A 25,447-nucleotide genomic window follows, 5' to 3' on the forward strand; every position below is an offset into this window, starting at 1 on the left:
GGAGAATGACACAAACAACCAAAAGAAATAGAAGTGGCAGAGGTGACCACTTCTGGCAGCCATGCAAACATCTGGTGTGTGTGTGTGTGTGTGTGTGTGTGTGCGCACACATGCACATTACTAGCGTGTGCTTCCAGTCTCGAGTGCTGAGCTCCAGTAAAGGAGGAGGGGAGAGAGGCTGTCTGTACAAACAAATGTAAATCTTTCAAGAGACGCAGGTTTAGCTTGAGTGTCTGGATGAGGATCTCTACACCCACGTCATCTCCCTCTCTCCCTCTCTCTCTCTCTCTCGCTCTCTCCTTCTCTCCCTCTTTTGACATCTCTCTCACTGAATCCCTTCCTCTTGAATCAGAGAAGTGTCATCTCTCTCTCTCAACAGCCTATAAACACTTGAACTGAGAAGATTAACTTATACTGTCGCTTTATCATCACATCTCAGAGCATAAATCCATTTCTGCTCCATAGATGACAGACGACTGCAGATGCATATTAATTAACTGAAATAATAATAATAATAAAACACACACACACACACACACACACACACACACACACACACACACACACACACACACACACACATACATTCATGCATTTTTTTTCTTCTTAGTAAGACATTTGCTATTCCAAACTTGACTCACAGATGTGCTGAAGATCACACAGCCTTTACAAGAGTGTGTCTATTTTCTTCACTCACATAGTAGTAGGCGTTCCAGTCGGTGGCGGCGGAGTGTGTGTGTGTGACGGGGCTCGGTGCGGCCGCCGCTGGGTGGGGCGCCCCGAGGAAGCCGGGCATTAAGGGCAGGGTGCTGTAGGCTGGCAGCACAGCAGCAGCTGGGAGAACGGCCTGTGGAGGGGGGGCGCCGTTACTGACTGCATGCAGGGAGACTCCGAGAGGCTTGCACACATCTACCTCCTGTGGGACACACACACACACACACACACAGACACACACATTGAACAACAATAGGCCAAGGATCCACATGCAACAGGCTTCAGCAATGTGACTTCAGACTAAGTCAGAAAAGACCAATACACATCCATCTTGCTATTTGATACATTTGCCAAAACATTAATGTTACCTATAGACACACACACACACACACAGATCCCAACAGCTGGTAAATGCAGTTAAAAGGTGGATTTTCTTATTTAGTGTTATTCTTGAATACTATCTTCATCATCCACCAAGACTTGGGTGTTCCTAAAAGCCAGCAACTGTAATAATAAATATCTAGTTCCCTTTGAGAAGACCAGCCAAAACGAACTGTCCTGCTTGTTGGAACTGAAATAGCAACATTTCTGTTAACAACATGTTAGGGTGATGTGAGAAAAACCATGGCCGACATCACCGTTAGCTAAAGCTCCATTTTAGTTTGAAGCGTTTTGCAAGCCTTCATCTGTTCTGCTCTAACGTGAGATGGGTAAAATAATAAGAGGACAACAGGTGCAGCCGAAGAGTCGATCAAATGGGGGGGGCGGGAGGAATAAAAACTGAGGTTGTGTTCGGAGTGGATCACCCCTACTCTCGTGTGTGAAAGTAGTTTTTGATTCCCAGCAAAACCGAACATCTGACTTTGAATAGAAAGGACTAGGAGGGAATAGAAAAGACAGATTCTTGCAAATGGAGAATGAAACTTAGCCATGATGAGACAGTTCCTCTCCCTGTGTGCCATCACCACGACTTTGGAGATGTCTGATTGTGACATGACAATGTGCAAATGTTGGACACTGAATAACTCTGGGTGCTCACAGCAATTCTGACTTGTCAAGTGAAAAAAAAAACACTCTCGCTCCGACACTCTCACTACTATAATCACTATCAATCTTTCCATCTTCACGCACCGAACACAACAAGATCAGGTCTGTTCTCTGGGGTTTGTTGAAAGGCACTCTGGGAAATGGTGCAAATCAATAAGTGAAGTAGAAATAGAAGAAGCAGGTGGAGGGAAAATGAGTGCACAAAAAAGTAAAGTCCATCACTTCATGACTAAATAATGACTGCAATGCATGGAACATCACAGACTGCTGATATTAAACCATGTAAGAGTCTCTGGGGGTGGAGTTTTCCTGCCATACACACACACACACACACACACACACACACACACACACAAAGTTGATCCACTGTCCACCTGACCAACAACTCCACCGCCCACACCCTAGAGACAAACACATACATCTCCCACAAAACACACACATACACACACACACATTCTTGCTTCACACCTCCAGCAGTGATGAGTTGTGCGACTGGATATGTGTGTGTGTGTGTGTGTGTGCGTGTGTGGCGTTGCTAGGGCGGGGAGGATTTCAGCTGCTGAGGTGCTGAGTGATGTGTTCCCTCTAACAGGATATCAGTGTCACAGGCAGAGGTCAAACTGCCCAAATAAACACAGCAACAGGCAGCATGTAAACACCACCACACTCCATCTGAGCACCAGGAACTTGTTCGGCTCAAGTATTCCACTTGGGTCTTAAAGTGCTCATGCTTCACTGTTGCACAATTTCAGTAGCACTACATGACTGTGAGTGTGTGTAAAGTCGGCAAATCCTCTGCTTAAGTCAAGGTAGCGATATCGTATATGCCCTGCACTCTGAAGCCAAAGTATTTTGGTACCAGCAGTAAAACGTAGCTCAGTCATAAAAGTACAAGCAGTCACGGTGAAGAATGGCTCCTTTCAGAGAGTTAAATTATTGATGCATTAACCTGCAACAAGTATTTTGATGTTGTAGCTCCAAGTGCTCCATATATTGTTGGTGAGAGTACACTTTAATAATGCAGCATATTTTATGTTTTAGATGTAAAAGCTTATTCTGCAATGCAACTAGTAATTACAGTCGTCAGATAAATGTTTACATAGTATAAAGTGTGTGTGTGTGTGTGTACCAGGTATTATTAATGTTGTGGGAATGTAAATCTGTTTACACAGTTATATTGTGGGGACTTGCCTCCCTTATGGGGACAAAAAGCAAGTCCTCTTAGCAAAAATCACTAATTTTAGGGTGTAGACTTGATTTAAAGATAAGATAACTTTAGGGTCAGGTTAAGGTTAAGGTTAAGATTAAGATTAAGGTTAAGATTACGGTTAGGGCTAGGGAGGTAGATGGTTAGGGTTAAGGTTAGGGTAAGTCTCCAGGAAATGAATGGAAGTCACTGTAATGTCCTCTAAAGTGACGGAAACATGACTGTGTGTGTGTGTGTGTGTGTGTGTGTGTGTATGTGTGTGTGTGTGTGTGTGTGCATGTGTGTGTGTGTGTGCGCATACCTTGCTGGCGTAGGCCTGGGTGGTTGTTGCAGGTTGGGAGTAATACTGAGTGACCGCCTGCATGTAAGAACTGTAATCCCATAAGAGGACACTGATGGAGTCTGGAACACAAGACCCATAGGTAACACATAGGTTACACATGCACATACACTAGCATGCATACACACACACACACACACAATCCCACATTGATGCAAACAAGTGTGTGTGTCACCTGTGTGTGCTCCTTGCTGTAGTCTGTGGCTGTGCTGTCCTGTGTGGCAGTGGCGCTGTAGCTGTGGGCTTGTGCTGCTTGATAGTGCTGGTACCACTGCTGCATGGCCTCCTGTGGTGCACACACAGACACATGCATGTGCACGTGCGCATTCTGCGGTTTCAAATAGACATTTCAATAATGTCTCTTTGTGTTTTCTTTCTCTCTCTCCTCTATCGCTCCTTGCTCACAGCTCTGCTGTCTGTCTTTGTCTGTCTTTGGAGACAAATTAAATGGACCATTTTATTGGTTATCTAATTATGACTCGTTTGTTTGGATGAGTAATTTGTAATTAACATTTAAAATTGAGTTTGTATCGCTTCACAAATATCAGACTTGTCACCTGCTGCTGAAGGAGGCATAATGAGAAAGAGACTGGGGCGGAGCGAGAGAGAGAGAGAGAGAGATGGAGAGACAGGCAGACAGACAGATAAAGGGAGACAGACAGGCAGACATCATGCAGTCGGGGAGGTTCGTGTCTTGTTGTGAGAGGAGCGTCACAAGAGAGGAAGAGCAGGGGGACAGATGGAGGTGCACAGCGCTCGCTGCCAAATCCTCTCATTCTGTCTGTCCAACTATCTATCCCCATTGTCATCTCTTCCACTTCTCTGCCTTCCACAATTACAAGTTAGCCTCTGTCACCACTCCATCCATCCATCCATCCATCCAGTAACACAGAACAGATTTATTAATAGACACTCCAACAGCTTGTATGAGTGTATGATTATGCATGCCTGTGTACACATGCACGCTGCACCTGTTGATATGTCAATAGGCATATGTGTTGTGTATGTGTGTGCAAGTGAATGCTGTATAATGCATTCTTGTGGATGTATTTAAATGCATGCATTGCAGCTTGTGTGCATTATTGTTGTTTTAAGCTTTATTCATGCACAGAAAATCAATTGGGCATGCTTTTCCAACACTCATCCAACGTTGTGCTTTACATTCATAAAATACCACATATTCACTCCACAGCTTTCTGCTGTTTTTGGATTTTGTGTCCCATTATTCTGTGTACTAATTGTGTTACCTGTGTGTAGGCCTGGCTGTATTGGCTGTAATCACCGGAGGTATCAGTGCTGTAGGGGGCAGTGGCAGTGGCTGCTGCACTGTGGGAGAGTGAGCCTGAGCCCTGGGAGGCCACAGGGGCCACCGAGTTGGCATACACCCCAGAGCCAGGTTGCCCTCCCTGGGCTTTACTCCCTACTGGCCCTGGGTGGCAGTGAAGGGAACCATGGGGGAAACACAGTGTGTTAGATATGAAGCCTAGTCAGAACCAAATGATTTGTTGAAAAATAGTTGAAAAATAAAATGTAAAAGCTAAATGTTGAAGTACAACCAAGAAAAAGCGTACACACGGTATAAAGTATCTGTTGCATTTGGTCGAGTACTGACACTCATTTTTCTTAAAATAAGCAAAAGATTCTGCCAGTGAGGGGGTGGTGATTTTACATTTACAGTGGATATCACTTTGACAATTTTCTCATTTTTTTCATTCATTTTTATTTCCACATTTTGAATGTATATATAAATATGCACATACAGTAACTTCAGTTACAGTGCAGTGACACATGGGTCAGTGTATAACTAATGCTCTTAACAGTGTTAATTTCACATAGGGCAGAATGAGATTGAGTGTGTGTTTGTGTGTATGTGTGTGTGTGTGTTTGTACCTTGCAGAACCATCCCTGGCATGACACTGGCTAGATTCAGGTAGGGGTTAGAGGGAAGTCTAACTTCTTTGGGAGGCTCGCCCAGTAGAGAGCTCTGACTGCTGCCAGCCTGGAGAGAGAGAGACAGAGAGAGAGAGAGAGAGATGTTTATCACTCACTCATCAAAAAAACTTCACTTTGAACTTCACCCTTAAATTCTTGAGGGTTACAGAAATACACCGTTTTACAGCAGTGAAAATTACCCTCCAATCTAACAACAGATCTCTTTTTTTAACCTTGCTCCAAGCCTCCCTTACTGTCCCACACAGCCAGAAACAGCTGCACGACAACCCAGTGAGGCCACAGAGATGGGACTGAAAACATCCTGCTGTCCGCTCTGCCAGCTATGTTGCTGAGATGCTGAATTTTGAACTCTCTTCACACTAGGACAGGAGAATATACCAATGTCATTATTGATATGGCAATATGAGAATAATTATATGTAATCAGCAAGATTTCCAACAATTATTTCCAACATTTTCAAATACGTCTGCCCCTGTTGATGAACTACTTAACTATATTCTAACCGTGGATTTAGTCTCCTCTCTCGCTCCTGTGCAGAGGCAGTGCTGAAGGTCAGCGAGCTTCGCTGTCAGCAATAAAGGAAGATAAACCTGGTCGCCCTGTCTGATTGCTCACATGTCTCTGTGTAAATAATTTTTTGTGTTTTTGCTCTGTGGTAAGGACCATAGCCTTGGCATGTGGTACACGCTCTACCAGGGGACGGGAGCTCTCTTTCCAAAGGAAAAAATGGCACAGTCAGCACACAGCAATTTTCCACTCGTCATGAGTGACAGTGAGAATTTTGAAAGGTATTTAAATTCTAGTTATAATCTTAGTCATCTCTTGATTTTTTTTTTTTTTTTTTGCTTTCATCAGATTTTAGTCATTTATTTTACATTAGTCTTAGTCAGGTTTTTGTCAGAAACACTTCAAATATTATATAACAAAATAATATAACATTTTAGTCAGTTTAGTCAACGACAGGCCACTATTCTAAAAAGCACTGTTGCATTTTCTGAACTTCCTTGGCTTATTGTTCTGGCCATTTGTCTTGCTGGCATTAAGGTGTGGCCTTTGCTCTTCACACATATTTCATAATAGGTGAGCATCATTTAAAAAAAAATAATTTACACCTGAAACAATACAAAGGATATACTACATATTTACATAGCGACTCATTAACATCATCACTGGTTCCTGATCGTCATGAAAAAAGGTCATCAACCAATATTTCTCATCCAAAAAATATTTGACTAAATTAACACTGATGGGTAGTCAGCTACAGTTTGGGCGATATATCAATATCATACTGTGATATGAGATTATTTAAACGTCTGGGATACTGTAATGGGTAGCTGTTCTTTTATTTGCCCGTGCCTGCTTCGTCATCATATCCACATGACTAATATCATGTGTGAAAAATATCATCTGTGTCAATATCCAATTAGAGCACCAAGAGTCATCCCAACAATATCGCCACAATTTTGATATCGATATATTCGGTCAAAGATGTTGTACTGCTTGGTCTTGTTCAGATCGCCTTGCTCGAGTGCAAAGCAACTTAAGTTTTTAAAATGGCTGTCAAAAACATTTTGATGAGCTGCTGAGGAGCTGAATAGGCAGGGGAGGAGACCTGGGAGGATTGTGCTCTCTGTTAATTACACTTCCCCTCCATTAAAAAGACTCTGGAGGAGACAGCGCTGGGACTGGAATCTTCTCCCATTTGCAGCTTAGCACCATGCTTATCTCTGTCCATTTGCTTTTTTTTTTTTTTTTTTTTTTTATGGAAAACGATGTTAGTGGAGCGGCACTTTTCGTAAACCCGGCCTAACCAAAGAGACAGACGTGCACAGAGGCAGACTGGCAGGTGGGCACAACGTGTACAGTGAGTTAGGCAGGCAAGCAGTGAGACGGGCTGAAGGGAGACAACGAGGCAGACAGAGGGACAGGTATCAGTAAAGCAATAGGGGTAAGAGAGGTGCATTGTGGGTATTTCCAGAAGGGAGAGCTCTCAAGGGACTGAGGCTGTATATTCCTAGACTCACTTGATGTGTGTGAGCATGTGTGTGTGTGTGTGTGTGTGTGTGTGTTATGGATGAGGGCTTGATGGAGCTACACTAGATGGGGCTAAGTCAAGAATAGATGCCCCTGGCGACTGAAAACCAGGCAAAGACAGAGTGAAGATTGTTGGAAGTGTTGAGAGAGAGAGAGAGAGATGGAGAGAGAGAGAGTGAGAAAGAGAGAGAGTGAGAGAGGTGTAACACTTGCTGGATCCACCAGACAACTCTCTCTCTCTCTCAGGCAGAAAGAGACAGATGTACAGGCAGACAGACAGTGAGCAGCTGAGACATGGAGAGGTAATGAGATGCAGAACTGAAGGGAGAGGGGGGATTATTCAGCTTGCTGGTGTGTATTTATTCACGTGTGTGTGTGTGTGTGTGTGTGTGTGTGCAGGTGTGTGCTGTTCACTCACCATACTAGCCGGCGGGCAGCCGTCGGAGCTGTTGTGCTGGCCTGTCGACATCTGAAGACCTCCAGGGGCGTTCGGGGGAGGGGGGCCGAGGCCTGAGTTACTTATGCCCAGAGAGTAGCTCTGTCCCTGGGGCTGGGAGCTCATCACAGTCCCAGGAGGTGCAGGCTGCCTGTCAGAGGAGGAGGACGAGGAAGAGGAGGAGGAAGAGGCGGAGGAGGCAGCGGGAGTTGTGGAAATAGGATGGGCACTGTTCTGCTCTCCACCTGCAGCCCGGCCCTGCAGGTAGGGCATCATGCCAGCCGCCGACACCACCACTGTGGCATTGTGGGTAGACACTGGCACAGACTCCTGGCCCAACTCTGGAAGAGAAGATCAGGCAGAATGAGGAGGAAGAGCAGAAAAAAAAAACAAGCAGGGAAAGAAAAGGAAAGAAAACAAAAAGGATACCAAAAGAAGCAGAAGAAAGAAAAAAAAGGAAAAAGTGAAGTAAAGATAGAACACCAAAGGTAAAGACATGAAAGAGGAAAGAAAAAGAAGATAGCATAACAAAAGTAAAAGAAAAGAACGGAAAGCAAAGAGAAAAGTAAAGAAAAAGTAAAAACAAAAGGAAAGGAAAGAGAGGAGAGGAAAGGAAAGGAAGGGAAAGGAAAGAAAAGGAAAGAAAGAGAGGAAAGGAAAGGGGAGGAAAGGAAAGGAAAGGGAAAGGAAGGAAAGGAAAGGAAAGGAAAAGAAGGGAAAGGAATGGAAAGGAAGGGAAAGGGAAGGAAAGGAAAAGAAAGGAAAAGAAAGGAAAGGAAAGGAAAGGAAAGGAAAGGAAAGGAAAGGAAAGGAAAGGAAAGGAGGGAAAGGAAAGGAAAGAAAGGAAAGGAAAGAGGGGAAAGGAAAGGAAAGGAGAGGAGAGGAGAGGAGAGGAAGAGAAAGGAAAGGAAAGGAAAGAAAGGAGAGGAGAGGAAGGGAAAGGAAAATGAAAGGAGAGGAAGGGAAAGGAAGGGAGAGGAAATGAGAGGAGAGGAAGGGAAAGGAAGGCAAAGGAAAGGAAGGAAAATGAAAGGAAAGGAAAGAAGGGAAAGGAAAGGAAGGGAAAGGAAAGAAAGAAATGGAAAGGAAAGGAAAGAAAGGAAAAGAAAGAAAGAAAGGAAAGGAAAAGGAAAGGAAAGGAAAGGAAAGGAAGGAAGGGAAAGAAAGAAATGGAAAGGAAAGGAAAGAAAGGAAAGGAAAGAGAAGGAAAGGAAAGGAAAGGAAAGGAAGGAAAGGAAAGAGAGAAAGAGAAGGAAAGGAAAGGAAAGAGAAGGAAAGGAAAGGAAAGGAAAGGAAAGGAAAGGAAAAGAAAGAAGGAAAGGAAAGGAAAGGAAAGGAAAGGAAAGAGAAGGAAAGAGAAGGAAAGTAGAGGAAGGTGGGCACAGAGCCGCCTGTTCAGTCGGCGGTAACTGGGCTAAAGGTTCTGCCGTCTCCGACGACCAAGAGCTAATATTTCAGAACGGGCCGTCTGCTCATACATCACAGCTTATCATGGCTATTGCAACAGCCCGGCAATGTGCTCTGCTCACGATTTCATTCACTCCAGGGTTTAATAAACAACACGCATATGGACACGCACACAAGCATACACAAACACACACACACACACACACACATGAAGTAATAAACACATAACAAAACACAGGCATACGTACAGGCAGCAACACTCAAAATTACAGATGAACAAACACACCGAAGTGGAAAGCACACACACACACACACACACACACACACACACACATTATTATAAATCCAATATTACTCTGACAAATCTCCTCTCCAGCAACTAAAAGAATGAGCTCTAACAGGCCTTAAGCTAACAATTCCAGAAGACACTTGAACTGATAAAAGCCTCAAAACACACACACACACACACACACACACACACATACACACACAGTCTGTGATACATCATTTCCATTTAAAACAACGCAGCTTTTCTCAGCTGGAGATTAGAATTGCAAATGCGCTGCGGTTCCCTGGGGACGTGTACTGTAGTAATATACAGCAGAGAGACATCCAGGAAACTATGGAGAGGCAGCCCTCATACCTGATATTAACATATTATGACTGAGAGTATTTACATCCACACTAATACCCTGTTATTATTCCAAACACTCACGTTTTCAGTTCCTGGGCAGACACATACAGAACAACAAACTCCTCCCGACACTTAGCAGAAGGAGACCCTCTTCAGGAGACGAGAAAAAAAACGCCTGGGATGTGCACATATTTTTTTGGGAACCCGAGGCATTTGCACACCTTATCCTGTTAACCGATGGTATTCTCAGCTTTGGTTCAAGTAAGCTTATTTTCCATGGTAAAATTTGGGTTATTCTTATGTAAAGCAATACCTGTGAGTAGGATATGAAGTTACATATAAACAGCTTATCCCAATTAAGAGCCTAACGGGATATCGGCTATTCGAAGAGCTATATTTAACAAGGAGGCTAGTGAAATGTTTTACAGAGGGTAAATTTAGGAAAATAAATAGTTTCTTTCTTCTCTTTTCTTTCTTCTCACCGTTTACCTAAATATCAACAAAAATGTGATTTGAAAAAAAAAAAAGGTGGATTGCTGTTTTCCAAAATAAAGCACCCCTAGTCACTTTTTAAATGCTTGATTTTGCTCAGGGCATCATCCAATAGGAATCAGGCACAGTTATAATGGTGCCTTGTAAAAATAAAATTAAAAAATTAAAAAATTAAATTAAAATAGGATATTCCTACGAAGGTGTTTTTTCAGTTTTATGATCAATTAAAGGTACTTTTTAGAAAGCAAAAGAGTAAGAGTGTTATGTAGACTATTTTAAGATCAATAAATTACCAAGTATCCAGGAAATGAACAGTGCATATTTAATGGCGAGTGCATGCTGCTCTAGAAGGTGTAAATAAAAATTTCAACCAATAAAACCTTAATTTTTTTTTTTTTTTGAACAACTCCTTCACTCATCCCTTTAAACAAAATGTCTTTCCTGCTATTTTTGGTTTATACTGAACAATCCCTCCCTGTGTTTGCAACAAGAAATACATAAAATCAAAATGCAACGATTGGCATGTTAAAGAAATCGTAAAGAAATGAGACCATCACCAACAAGACTGTGAGCCTCTGTCAGCTTCTGTGCTGCAGTGTGCTGGTTTTGCTTTATGGCACAAAAAAAAAAAAAACAGAATACTGCTTTACAAAATGAAACAGAAAGAGGACGCTGTTCTTCTAGCACAAAAACACATTTGTGCTGGAAGTCTCTCTCAGCGGCAGAGGGTGGAAGAGGTGAAAGGCTGATGGAGAAATCCAACTCAACATATTTGTCCTCCTCGGGAAAGCAAACTAATGCAGAGTGAAAGCAGGGAGGGAGAGAGCGGACAGGTAATGCTAACATCCTCTTTGCAGCTGGAAGCCACAGGGTTTATGGGAAATGCGGTCTTCATTTGACAAGCACCAGCACAGAGACAGAGGTAAACACTGTCTTGACCACATGTTTGAATTTGATAATAAAATATTGATACTGACCAATGGGGGAGTCTCCCAGAAGCCCCTTCCCCAGGGCCACGGGGCCCGGAGGCCTCAGGGACAAGGCTTTCTGCATCAGCAGCCTGGATGGGTCTCCTAGCAGACTGGAGACCTGGAAACAAAGGAGGAAAAGAGGTTTAGAGAGAAAGTGAGAGAATGATGGTGGGATGGAAAGATGATGAAGAGAAGGGGACAGAGCAAGAGCAAGAAACAGGGATGGGGGAGAGAGAGACAGGGGAGACAGAAATACAGGAAAAGAGAGAGACAAAATCAAAATGAGACCATGAGAGCAACAAATAACAGCCTCTACACTGAAACTGACTCACTGAAACACACACACACACACACACACAAACAGGCACTCCACTGCTCACACACAACTCAGGAAAGCGGCAGCACAGCTTGCAGCAGCGAGCGCTGAACGATCTGCTTGTCTGGACTGTCAAGACGGAGCTTCTAAAACAACGCCGCATACTCCAAACAACCCGGTGAATGACGACCTTTCACCTCCACTCCGGCATAAATCAACACCTGAGACATTTCAAAAGCAGACATGCAAATCTAAATGTGGAGAGAAAATTTCAATAGCTCAAGGTCTTCCTTCCCATAGAAAAAGAAAAAAGAAATTAGGTTGCACGGTTACGTTTTAAGGTTTTGTGTAATGTTTCGAGTACCGAAGCTGAAAATGCAAGCACACATACACAGCTACCTCTAATTACAGCCTCAATGACCCTTAAGCACGCACACACGCACACACACACACACACACACACACACACAGAGGTGTCTTACATCTCTGCTGATGCGCTTATCTTTGATGTGGAGGAGCTGTTGCTGGGCCAGCTGCATGTGCAGGAGGTTCTGGAGGACTAGTCCATTACCCAGCATAGCACTCTGCAAGATACAAGGATACACACTTTATTATCACACATACACACCAACACAAACACACACACACACATGCAAACAGATGTTGCTGCGGCGACCTGGTGCGCTTTGCCCAGCGTGAGCAGGGCGGTGGTGAGCGGAGGCCTGAGGAACGGCAGGCTGGCGTGACGGCCGTACTTCCCTAAAAAAAAAAAAAAACACAGAAGCGGCATCAATCAATATTCCCATCCATGATTTTCTTTCTTTCTTTCTTTCTTTCTTTTGCCTCTGTTAATCTATTCATGTTTCACCATCGCACTGAGGCTGGAGAAAATTTCCCTACAGACATACGCAGGCAGAATAGTAATGGTCCGTTCCATCAATCAATCCGTCACTCACATCAACGGTACGTGCGGGAGTTTGTGTTACATAACTTTGTTTCCTATAAATATCTAATGTTTCTAAATGCTTCTAATATGTGGGATGTTGTGCAACTACAGCAAAGCAACAGCCTCCTTTATCGAGTTCACATTTCAAAGTTCAAAGGTCAGTGTACAGTTTGAAAGGAAACCCAAATAAGCAAAAGTTTGAATGCAGCAAGAGAAAGCAGACAGGCACCAGAATGAGGAAATGTGACTCAGATGTTGTGGCTTCTTTGAAACTGTCTATCCTAATTATGTGTCGGTGCTACTGGCAGCTTCCCCTTGGAAACAGCCTCTCACTGGTGCCTCCATAATTCAACATGAGGTGCTTTTTTTTTTTTTTTTTTTTTTTGGGCCAAATATTATCAATAAAATTTAACGTTTGCAGCAGAGATACAACACACCCTTAAACTGATGAGATGGAAACTTTAAATAACAAAAAAGCTACTCTAAAGTGCCATAAATCTCTGCAAAATGCTGAATTATGACTTTGCTTTATTTAGGAAGAGGATGGCAGTTGTGCTTAGAGGAGCAAATTAAATTTGGCGGTTAAGTAAAATTTTCTTCATTTTTGCCTTCTCCCTTGGCAGTGAAGAGGAACTGGATGCTGAGAAGTCTCGGAAAATGGATGCTCCTCTCGTCTCCTCTTCCAACCAAGATTAAGTAATGAAAAGAGCATTTTTCTTCTTCTTCTTCTTCTTCTTCTCCTGTCCATTTTGGAGTCCCGGAGAGAAAAAGATGTACAGCCAAATTTTGAGGTTTGGCTGTTGTCGCGCAATTTTCTGCTTGGCCCTCCTTTTCATTTGTAGTGGTATTCATATTTTTATAATTTCTGCTAAATCTAACACGTTTTGAAATGAATTTGGACATTGAACGTGAAGTCACACTTTTTAATTTAGCAATACACAAGGAAAAAACACTTCAAACTTCTTTTTTACTAAATCACCGCGGCAACGAAAAGGCGGTTTACCTGAGCAGTTTGACTGACACCCTGAGATGCCAACTTGTATGCCTTTTTTTTTTTTTTTTTTTTTTTTTTTAAAGTTGCAGTGTGAAAATGACAGATCAGAAAAAGATTTTTATTAACTATAATGGCACAACGTGGGATTTGTACGGGCTGGCAGGATTTGCACAAACTCATGCGTTTATTCTTGGGAATTTCGCCCGGTCTTACGCTGCTGGACACAGAGCGGCTCTTTCGGATGCATTTGCATTTTGGTGCCTTGCTCAAGGGCATGTCGGCAGTAGCTGTTAAGGGTATAGTGTTATTCATTCACATTGCATCCTCACTGCCACTTTGGGGGATTAATATCCAGCCTGTCAGGAGCCTGGATGTGGAACCTGTAGGCTGGTGCCACCCTGCACTCTGTCACTAAAAAGGAGGACATCGCTGATCCAGGTTTTAAACACGAAGCGATGCAGCAACCCCCCGTATTCTCCTTCTCTGATTCCTCTCTCCTAGTCTCTCTGGGTTTTTTTTTTGTGTGTGTTAATTCTCTGGATCACAAGGCCTCCTCATAATAAATGTATGCGTCAATGCTAATGGTAGCTTCCTCCAGAATAGGTAGAGAAAGTTTAACATTTAATCAAGGTCCTAAATTTAGACCTTAATTGTGCGTGCTCTTCTTTAAGAGAGCTCTCCCACCTCCCATCTACTCCGCTTCCTGTTCTCATTTGTTCCGCTAATGTCACACGATTTCATTTTAATACCTGATTAGCCATTCATCAAATAATGAAGCCATAGACGGGGTGATTATATAGGAGGGTCTAACGCGGAGACAGACTTTCACAGCGGATCTCTGATTACAATCCAAACCGCTCAGGAGAGGAAAGACCTCTCGTAAGGCTGAGGAGCTCTGAATATCAAAGCTTATTCAAAATGTGCAGTGCTCCCGAAAAATCTGATCTCAAATGCCCTGGAAGTTCTTCATTTCAATCTGAATGTCAGTTTCAATTTCAAAAGGCAGCAGGAGAAAACACATATAATCATCATACAGTACAATAAATAACAACAACCGAAAACAATTACATTTTGAGTGAAAAGTCATGCTAAGGTGATCTGGCTGTATTTACAGTTCCTCACAGCAGTCGCCTTTCCACTGATCTACTGGTGGGTTAAAGTGAGTTAAATTGGAGCATTTAAAAAGTCTCCATTATAAATGCTAATGTGTTTCGGGGGATTTTTAAACTGTAAAGGCACAGCTGTCCCCACATTACAGGAAGTTATTGGACACCAAGTCTTGCCGACTTGTGAATTTGCACTGAGGGCTGAAATTCTCTGTTTCTAATGCAACAGGCGCGCGACACTAATTAGCGTAATGTTTTGCTCATTATGCTATTTTGATTAGCTGGCTGGTTTATATCATGACTATTAAATTCACAAAGATAAGGACTCCACTGAGGTGTACAAGGAGAGATGCTGCACAGTGAATCAGAGATGATTCACAATCAAAGCATGCCTTTTTCAAAACATCCCAGAGTACATTTTGAGAAAAGTAATCTTGTGTTAATCTCCATGTGTGAATTGGAAAATATAGGGCTGGATGTGCGGGGAAAAATAGCGTGTGTGAGTCCAGAATAACACTCACTGACTGATGGGTGGAAAATAAATGTACAGCTGATGATACAGTGTGCTGCGAGGGTCAAAAGTATCCAGCAACTGGGTACAACTGTTCAGTGTATTCCCAATCCCCACTGGCTCAATATTTCCTGTGTATAGCAACTTTAAGGTCATACTGAATTAAAAAAAAAATAAATAAATAAAAAAATAAAAAAAAATGAACTGTTCAAAGTGTTAGCTAATTCTAAATGTGAAAGGATTGACAAATTTAAGAATAAATACCAACATAAATAACAAAATTTGGATAGATTTAAAAATAAATAAATAAATGTTTATATCCAAATCCCATTTCTACTACATCTTGGAAAACAGTGCATCTTCACTGGTGACCTCACAACTGGCGTGCACAAAAATTTTAACCCCCACCAATAAACAGCACACGTTTTAATAATAATACTAGTCCCATCTAATAAAACTAATAAAAAAAACAATCATTTCTCTGCTTTACCGAGCAAACATCGCTTTACAGTTTTTAAAGCACTTTGTTATCGGACTTTTTAAGGCATTTCGTGTTCTGTCCTCCCCGACAAACAGTTTCAGCAGAGGCATCAAAATAATGAGATAAGAGGCTCTAAAAATTGTTTCAATGTGACTTTAAAGCACTGAAACCCAATGCAAAAACATCTGATGATGACGATGATGATGATGATGATGTGTGTGTGTGTGTGTGTGTGTACCTCCTCTTTTCCCAGTGTGGTAAGGTCTCATAAGGATTTGCAGGGCAGCAGGGTTGGTCATACTGGTCAACAGCTGGGCCAGATTGGGCTCTGGTAGCAGGCCCTTCCTGTTACTCAGCATCTGGAGGGGCAACAAACACACGCATGAACACACACGACTTAGAGGAAGGACAGTGTGTTTGTGTGTGTGTGTGTGTGTGTGTGTGTGTGTGTGTGTGTTTTGATCTTGTCATTAGGAAGTCCTGATGGCTGGTGTGTGCCTTCACACTTGTTTACATCAGGACACCCATCTGCTATGTCAACAGCAGGGAGCAGATCTGGGGGAGAGCAGAGAGGAGAAAGAGAGAGAGAGAGGGAGAGAGAGAGAGAGAGAGAGAGAGAGAGGTAGAAGTGATACACAGCAGTTGGGGAGAGGGCAAAGAGAGAGAGCGAAGGACTACAAGGTCGACATTATCATCTGGGTGATGAATAACATTCACAGACACCAAACCTTAGGATGCACAGAGAGCACCAAGATTAAAAACCTCCTACAACAATCTCTCTGTGTGTGTGTGTGTGTGTGTGTCTGTGTGTGTGTGTGTGTGCATCTATGTGTCATGTACCATATGTACGTTCTATTGTGTGTGTATACTTTCCCTGAGGCTTAAAGGAAAATCTATTATGTGCATGTGATACATATGAAGCCTGATTCCAAACTCTGCCAACTGCCAAGTCTGTCACGATATTCACACACACACACACACACTTACACACACACACACGTTTGAGCACACGCACGCAAACACACAAAACCCCATTTCATCATTCTCCTCTCAGATCCACAGTACAGTAAACAAGTGGGTGCATCACACGTCGTATCAGTGATGTTTTATCCTGCTGCTCCATCTGAACTTGTCAGTCTGTGTAAGTCTCATTTTATTCTGCTGACTGTATGACACACGTCCACTCTCCTCCCTTTAGATTGTGTTCTTTTCCCTTTTTCTCCCTTATGTATGCACTGTAATTGTACATTTCTATTTCACACCACTGAAGTGGCACTTTGCACTTTGTGCATTTCACCTGTGTCAAGACAGCGTATATATTTTTACTGATTTGAGGTGAATGAATTGATTGAAAAAAAAAAAAAAGATTATTTTGACCGATATTGTGATTGCAACAAGATTAAAGATTTTAGTGTGAATTATAATTTTTGAATCATAATGTTCATTTCATGATTAAAATGATGCTAATGTGATTTTTGCTGCGGTCTGCACCAAACAAACATGTTTCCTACACTTGGAGAATTTGAATTGTTGGCAAGGGCAACTCTGTAGCACCACCGTTTTTAATTTATATTGATTTTGTCACACGTGCCTACATTAAAAAAAATTATATAGCACACTTTTTCATATTGGGACTTTGATGATATTTCAATTAATTGTTCAGCCTTCATTTGAATTGAACTCAACTTCCTGGATCTAATCTTTACTGACTTGTGTTTGATGGACAATAGATGCGGGGCATCCTCAAATGAGGACCCGATGATTCATTACGCTCTCAAATTTGAATTCAGCAGACTTTCAGTGAAATCCTGTCAAAGCAGAAGTGCCTCGAACTGAACAGAGCGGCCCCTCGCACCAGCAGATCCTCCTCGGTGCTGATAGTTCGGCAGCAGAGCGCTCGCCGGCTGGCCCAGAGACACAGCTATTTAAAACAACAGGAGCAGGATGGTGATATTTCCTCCCCGTCTGCCCCTGAGCTACAGCATGACTTCAACTCAAGTCAGGCTTGTTTCCTCCCTGTCACATCCTGAAGAGAGAGCATTACTGATGAGGATGGAGGGCGGTTGACTTCAGCCTGTCGGAAAGACGGGAAGAGACAAGGGAGAAAGGGAGAGAGAGAGTCTAGTGTGTACAGTATACAGTATGTGTGTCTGTGTGTTACAGCAAAGAAAATTAGTGTCTCTGCCCTGTATTTGTGTGTGTGTGTGTGTGTGTGTGTGCGTGTGTGTGAACACTGATGTTGAACAAGGCCAGTCGTAGCTGACAGCGTCTTTCAAGGAAGGCGAAGAGAGGAGGAGGACAGGAGAGGAGGAGGATAGAGCTCTTTTTCTTTTCTTTTTCTGCCGGAGAAAATGTCAGCATGCATCAGTCTGTTTGGCTGCTGGCACAAAATCCAGCCACACACCCACACAGTCAAACACACACACACACACACACACACACACATACACACACACACCAGGGAGGTAAGAAAGCAGTGGAGCAGGGAGGGTGAGAAGCAGCGAGTGAGTAAGGAGAGGGAGAGAGAAGGATGGAGGGAGAAGAAAAGAGGAGGGGAGGAGGCCATCTGGTCCTCGGCGTTCACTCTCAGATTCACAAATTCAAGAAATGAGCGAATTGCCTCAAAGTAGAGTAGAAAGGAGTGGGCCTTGATCTCTTTCTGCAGGTCTGAACCGATGTTTCTTTTACTGGCTGTTCCCATTCATTGTAATAATCTCACAGGAGCCTTGGGGCACTCACCTGTCTCGCAGCCCTCATGAGCTCAAATACTTTCTGTCTCTCCACCTCTACCTTTCCTTCCTCCATCTATTCTCTCTCTCTCTCTCTCTCTCTCTCTCCACCCACTCCCCTCTCTCTTCGGTTTCTCGATCAACACCCCCACCCCCTCCTCTCTTCCTCTGCTTCCCTCACGCTTACTTCACACTCTCTCCGTCCTCCTCCTCCTCCTCCTCTCCTTCTCACTCTCCTCTCAAGAGTGAGAAGATGTAAGAAATGTCCATCAGCTGAGTTATACAGAAAACCATTTTCTTTCTCTTTCTGGGCCATTTTATCTTCTCTGTGATTTAGACTCTCATCATTATTGCTACACCTTTCAGCCCTTTCTGCCTGCAATCTTCAATCTTACTCCGCCAAATCCATTTCAAGGCTAGAGGTTCTCGCTATCTGGAGCCTGATAATTGTTCCTCTGCAGCAGGTGTTACCCACCTTTCAGGTACCCCGTTTTCCCCTGCATGCAATTTGAAAACAAGTAGGCACGTCACCACCCACAAATAATGCCGGCACCCTTTTGGCCTTTCTAAGTTTCCTCAAAATCAGACCGGAGGTGCAGTTTGGGGCCTTTTAAAGTTTTAAATGTTGACATTACAGCACCCTCAATGAGCCAATCACTGTCACTTGTAAGAGTAGCACAATCTATTTTGCAAATTTTATGTGAATTTGAGTTACAGCGGAGGCGTTCTGGCCTTTCAGTGTTCAAAATTCTGCCATTTAATTGCAATCTACCCATCAGGCCAGTCGCTGCGATAAACGCATAAATGAAATTATTTCCGACACTATGAATGAGTCTCATTATTAACTTTGGATTATATATTCATTTAGACCAAATGTTAAAATGTGCCTTGAGTCATCAAATAGCAATCCAGTCACACATATTCACATGGAAATCCAGTTGTAAATGCCTCCAAGATGCACTGGGACTGGGACAGACAGGAATCTGATTGCTTAACATTAAAAACTACCGTACGCTCAAATCACTGTCAGGGCTGGTTTGAGAGCTGCAACTTAGCCAAACGTAGGGGGATGTTTCTTCAAGCCATTTATGTAATATCGCTCTCTCTGGACTGTTTGAGTGTGCTCATACAGGAAGGATAGCCAAAAAGTAGACTGACATTCAAAAAGAAACGGCATATTGTAAGGGAAGACCTGGATTGAAGGGCAGTCTGGCCATCACAGACATATTTTTTTGATAAGAAAACGTAAATGAAACTTGTCCGGATTACCATCTGGAAACACGTCATCTGAAATGCCAGGTGTAAATGGGCTCTTTGGGTTTTTACTGGCCTCCATGTGAAGCTGTACTGTATAAATCACAGCAACAAAAACACCGAGCAGAAGTGTCTGCATCAGTGCCTACACTACCGACTGTATTTGGAGCCTACTGTCACCTATGTAGCCCGGTGCCAGAAACTATACAATACTGAGCCTGCAGTGGGGGCTGTTATGGATTTACTTGGACGATGGCTTAGGCAAGAGCAGGGTGTGCATGTGTGTGTTATATAGGAGGTTGTGTGTACCAAGTGGGTGAACCATTTTGTGTGTGTGTCCTTTGCTTAAGGCTTAAAAGACAATCTATTATACCTACATATGTATATGTAGTACCCCAAACCCTCGTAATTCCCTGATGCCTCTCTCTCTCTCTCTCTCTGGTTCAACAGTGTCCGAATACTTAACATGCATTGAAATACAGAATGCTGTTTCCTCACCCACTTGTGTATGAGAATGAGCCTTAGCCTATGGTTATGTATGAATATGTATTTGTGAAAATGTACAGTATGTGTGTAGCGTAACAGGGCGTGTGGAAACAGAAGTATTGCACCTTTCCTCACAAAAGATCAGGACTCTCATTGGTATTTACGTCTTGGTGTGTAGGTGTGAGTGTCTGACTGCATGTGTATTGGTGTGTGTGTGTGTGTGTGTGTCATACTGTGTCGCAGGGCTGTGAAAGTGGTTTATTTCAGGCAGAAGGAGACAGTAGAGGAGCCCATTCAGTCTATTCAACTATAATTATTGTGTCAGTGCCTCTCTGCTACCCCAGTACTGTGTAGGAGGGACACCACAGCCACACAGACTATTTCAGCTTGAGGGTCCTTACTCATGCATTTGTGTTGTGTTAAACCTCTATGCATCCGGACATTCAACACGTACAATAACCAGCTGGGCACTGGCTTCATAAATAGATGTAGGAGTGAGCATTTTCTTTGTGTATTTGTGTGTGATTGTTTGACCGAGAGAAAGAGACAGATTTACGCCTTGCATTGAGTGGATACATTTCATTTGGTATTCAGATATACAGCACTCTCTCTCCAGCTGATTCCCATTCGGTAGAAAAGCGTCTCCAGTATCCACAGCGAAATCAGATTGCTCTTTAACTCGCAAACCGCTGCGTCTCTCGAGCGATGCCTCTCACTTTTTTGACGTAAATTGTAAAATGACTTTTTTTCCCATATACATGCTTAGCAAGAGTTTGCATATGCTGCAGAGTAACTCTTATCTCACTTCCTAAGTTGTTACTGAAATTTGCATACCGCAGGTAAGAGCAAGTCCTCCTGCCATCCTGAATACATTTCAATGGAAAGGAAAAACACTAAAATGGTAATGCAAGGGTAGTGCAAGTTTTTTTTTTTTTTTTGCTTACACACTATTTTCTGTAGTGTATGAAAGAGTAAATATACTTGAAGCTTAATATGGGTGCAGTGCTTATCTGGGAAATACATAAATTGCTTTAGGTAATGGAATTATTGTGCCTCTTCATTGTATCTTGGCTGTATTTACACCTGGGCTTTACACATGGATAAGCTCTATCCCAATGCAGAGAGGATTGTGAGGGCATGATGATGGTGGCTTAAAAAGATGCCAGAGAGCGCGAGCACAAAGAGACAAACAGAGTGGGGAGGTACAACGGGGTATGTGCCATTCCAGTGCATTCATACATATGCATATGATGTTTGCTTGCTAGCTGCATGAAAGCTGACATATGGTTGTTGGTGGCACGGCTGCTCTGGCTGTTTGTAAATCGCATGTTTACTGGGATATTGAGCTCTTTAGCGCGTTGTTGTGTGTGCTTAATAACTTTTATTTGTTCTCAGCATACTGTTTACTAATGGCATGGTCGTTTTGGGTGTAAGTTAGAGCTGTGTGATATGATGATATATATATCGTGGGATGAGAGAAACATGTCTATCAGTAGAGACTTCCCGCTACCGTTTCTATCACAAAAGCCACTTCTCAGCAGTATTTTACATCATTAAGTCAGCTCCCAGTCGAATGCACCGTCGAATAACAAACAAACATGGAGGAACATGACACAGAGCGAAACCCCCTGCAGCACTCTGATCGAGAACAAGACCCGACCCAGCCAGGACAAGATGAGGAACTTGTACCTGAGAAAAGGGGGAACTTATGTCATTTGGACATGGTTTGGATATGAGACTTCTGACATGACCAGAAAACGGTGCTTCGCCGAGTGTGCCGCAGAAACAACAAACCACCTTTACCTCTTATAGGAGAACCATGAAAGGCAGTGGTTGAAAAGCAAAACCTCACTTCTGTTCAATGTCACTTACGAATAAAAGGAGAGAAGAGAAAATGCCTTTCATTTGCATGTAGTTCATAGAATTATCAAAAAGTTGTCATGAAGCATGTGGTTATTTTTTCATCAAATTTACCGAAAACATATAGTGATATATATTATCAAAATATGAAATTATCCATATTTTGATAGAGGATTTTGTCCATACCGCACACCACCACTGTAATTCAGTGGCATTGTTTCTGATATATTAACTTCTTATAGGGATGGTAACACAGGAGTTACCAATGATATTAATTAAGGATCATCTCTATTTCAGTGTACCAGAGCCTTTCCAGTGAGCCGGCGTGCACAACACCATGGCCCTGTCTCCGTGAACGTGTGTGTGACGCTGCCTGTGCGTCTCGACTCACCACACCCTGGGCGGCGATGAGTGCAGCCAGGGTGCTTCTCCCTGAGGTGCCGGGGCTGCAGAGTGACAGACGGATCTCCTGTCCACCCAGCAGCGTTCGGTCCATCTCGATCAGCACCGCCTCCGCTTGTTCTGCGCTCTCGTACTCCACCACTCCAAAACCCCGCACTGGGCTGCCCTCATCCTGTGCGAGCTGAAAGCAGACACAAAATAAAATCGCCATCAGATGATGACAATCCACTTTCCCTATGCAGCCTTTTTAGAGGTTATAGTAGACAGTAAAGTACATTTAATGCTGTTCCGATCAACTTTGCAGGTTGCAGGTGGCAAATGGTATCAGGAGGCAGGCCTGTTTGCAAAATATGAACATCAATAACTAGAAACAATATGGACAGGGAAATATCCATACCCGAAACCAGAAAATAGGGCAAAAGTATGGCATCGTAAATTACATGGAACGGGGTGCTTATTTATGTTGCCGCCGCATTTTGTGATTTAGGATGAGGAGACGTATTTTTTATGTTTTTGAAAACCATACCTAGTGCAGTTTAAAATAATAGGTAAAATAACAGAAATCAAAAGCACAAAAAGAAAACGGATTATGAGAAAATGGAAAAAAAATCAACTAGGTAAAGTCAGCAGACACTAACCATCTCCTACTGTGGGAAAAAGGCCCTGGGAGACTCAAACCAAGATTTATTTTCCCAGAGAGCAGGACTCAAGGTAAGAGATGTATGCCAATTCAAAGCCTGTTGGAAACCAATGCAAAAAAAAGGATGCTGCAGGTGTTGACAGCTGTTCACTTCCATTATATAAAGTGGAATAAATCCCAAGGCCACCAGGAGAGGAAGTGTTGGAGGTAGAACATCATTTCTGTCACCGCTGTGCTTGATAGCTGATCCGGCCTGTTCACCCCCATCACAGATTCCTTGCTGAAATTGTAGTTTTTCCGAACTTCTTCCATCATCATGAACTTCAGCCGCCTAAGTGTCTCTCTTACTTTCCTTTGGAGAACTCTTTCATTTTGCTCTAGCCGCTTCTAAAATGCTGCCAATTTTTACAGTTAAATTAGCTCTGCAGTCACTTTCTATTTAATCTGTGGTCAAACTTGAAACTGGAGTTTAAAGCTTTGAAGCAACAGGATTAGCATCAATTAAATAGGTTTGAAGTAAAAACCAAACTGAGATTTAAAGGGAATGTTTAAAAGTAACCCTTTGTCTTTGACTGGGTTTAAAGTTTGGTGCAACATAACCGACTGCCAACGATGATTTAATCCTGTGTAAAAATTAATCATTATTAATGCAATCCGCCCTCAGTGTTGCCTTACAGAACAACAGAGCCAAACACAGAGGGAGGAGACATCAGGGAGATGATTGCCTACAGATGGAGCTCATCAACCGTCACACCTGAAGTCAATCCAAGCTTGTCAGTGGCCCTGTGGGAGAGGCAGACGACTTAAAATGGCTTGTTTCAATATTTGAGACAGTGATTTTCTGGTGTGACCCACAGGAAAATCATGTGTTTACACATGAGAGAAATATTTCCTCAAATAATGAAACCGGAGATACTGTGGGTTCAACCCAACCACCGCCATGTCCGCTTCTGCAAATCCTGGCTGTGAATGCAACAGCTCCAATATTGTCAATTTGAATCTTTTCAAAGCAGAGCTGAACTGATTTTGGTGACCACATGACATTTCCAGTGCCATAAGGAGAATTTTTCTGTTGGTTGGAGTCTCCCAGAGCCTTTTTTGCCCACAGTAGGAGATGGTTAGTGTCTGAACACAATAACATCAGCTCTAATATTAGAGCACATGTTAAAACATTTTGCAGTGTGGAGTACATTACTAAAAAGATCTTATTACCAGGACACACATAAGTAATGCATTCTCCCACTGGCTGGCCAAACCTCTGAACCAGATTCGGGACATAGGGCTCTATCTTTCACACTGCGCTACCTGTTGCCACTACCCACTACCCGTGAATTACGCATTTAGCAGCTTCCACTATCCCTACACGGTATCTTGCGGCCACACTACCCGCTATACATTGTGCCGATTCCGTTATTCGCCTGGAGGTGTGCCCATGGGCGTGTTTATGTGCTTTCCCTACAATTGCTATCTTGACCACACACATTAGGGAAAGCGGATAGCGGGTCCTCAGAACCACCCACTATCCCATTTGGGCTTTTACAAGAGCGCGCCCAGGCGGCTTCAATGCGCGTCCACTTGGACACATGTGGACATGCACATGCGGCTCCACCTCCCCAATTAACTCGCCTATAAAAGGCCACCTTGCTTTAGCCTCAGTTGAACCCCTGAGAAAATGGTAGAGATAGTACTAAATCGCGACCTTCCTCTCTCCATCACGGGTTTCGGTTTGTGGATTTAGGATAGCGTAGCCTGCTCTTAAAGGCAATGGCACCTGGCACACTGATTGGTTTAACTGGCATAAGGCCCAAACCACGCCTATGCATAATGTGACGGGTAGCGCAAGTGCAAGATAGCAACTTTTGCGGGGGAACGCCTCTTACGCAATGCTAAATCCCCAAATAACGGGTTTAGGGACTCTGACGCAAGATAGGGCCCATGGTCTCAATGTAAAAGAAGTGAATGTCTGCGCACTGAAAAATTCAAGCTCCAACAATATTTACCTTTGCAAAGTTTCAACACTTATCAGGCAAACCAGCCTGATGACGACCTGTTTTGTTTTCTTTTTCATGTTCCTGTGATTGTGTCTTGCATCTGCACCTCTAACATATTCACAATGTGTCACTAAGGACTGATGTTTGGGGCATATAAGCTGTTCACCAACAGCAAATGTCTAGTGGTGAATTATTCTTCCTCTTCCAATAATCCCAAATATATTAATCAATATGCATTTACTTGTTTGGTGTACAATATATTGAAGGTGGAGGAGTTTATTTGTAGGTGGACACTGAAAAAATATCGATCATGCCAGCTGTAACTGCCAGTTGAGACAAACTTGCACGTCTCAAGGCCGTATTGCAACCTGGTCTATTGAGGCTAGTGGCATCTCTCCCACGTCTATAATATAATGGATTTATCCTTCCATGACTGTTGAATGTCAGTGCAAAATTAAAAATCTAAGTTTAAATGTCTAAAAATAAGCTCTTGCTC

The 25,447-nt window shown here is 43.0% G+C and overlaps 1 protein-coding gene across 1 annotated transcript in view; it reads right to left on the reverse strand.

Annotated features, from left to right (window-relative positions):
* Positions 1-25,447, reverse strand: part of raver2 (ribonucleoprotein, PTB-binding 2) — a 92,844-nt gene that overhangs the window by 3,258 nt on the left and 64,139 nt on the right. The window contains 12 exon segments of the mRNA XM_030050070.1: positions 698-916; positions 3,270-3,349; positions 3,352-3,370; positions 3,484-3,594; positions 4,556-4,737; positions 5,199-5,307; positions 7,714-8,072; positions 11,242-11,353; positions 12,034-12,135; positions 12,228-12,310; positions 15,828-15,948; positions 22,310-22,501. Coding sequence (XP_029905930.1) covers positions 698-916; positions 3,270-3,349; positions 3,352-3,370; positions 3,484-3,594; positions 4,556-4,737; positions 5,199-5,307; positions 7,714-8,072; positions 11,242-11,353; positions 12,034-12,135; positions 12,228-12,310; positions 15,828-15,948; positions 22,310-22,501 — 1,689 coding nt within the window.

This window comes from Myripristis murdjan, chromosome 4 (assembly GCF_902150065.1).
Source record: "Myripristis murdjan chromosome 4, fMyrMur1.1, whole genome shotgun sequence".
Lineage (NCBI taxonomy): Eukaryota > Metazoa > Chordata > Actinopteri > Holocentriformes > Holocentridae > Myripristis > Myripristis murdjan.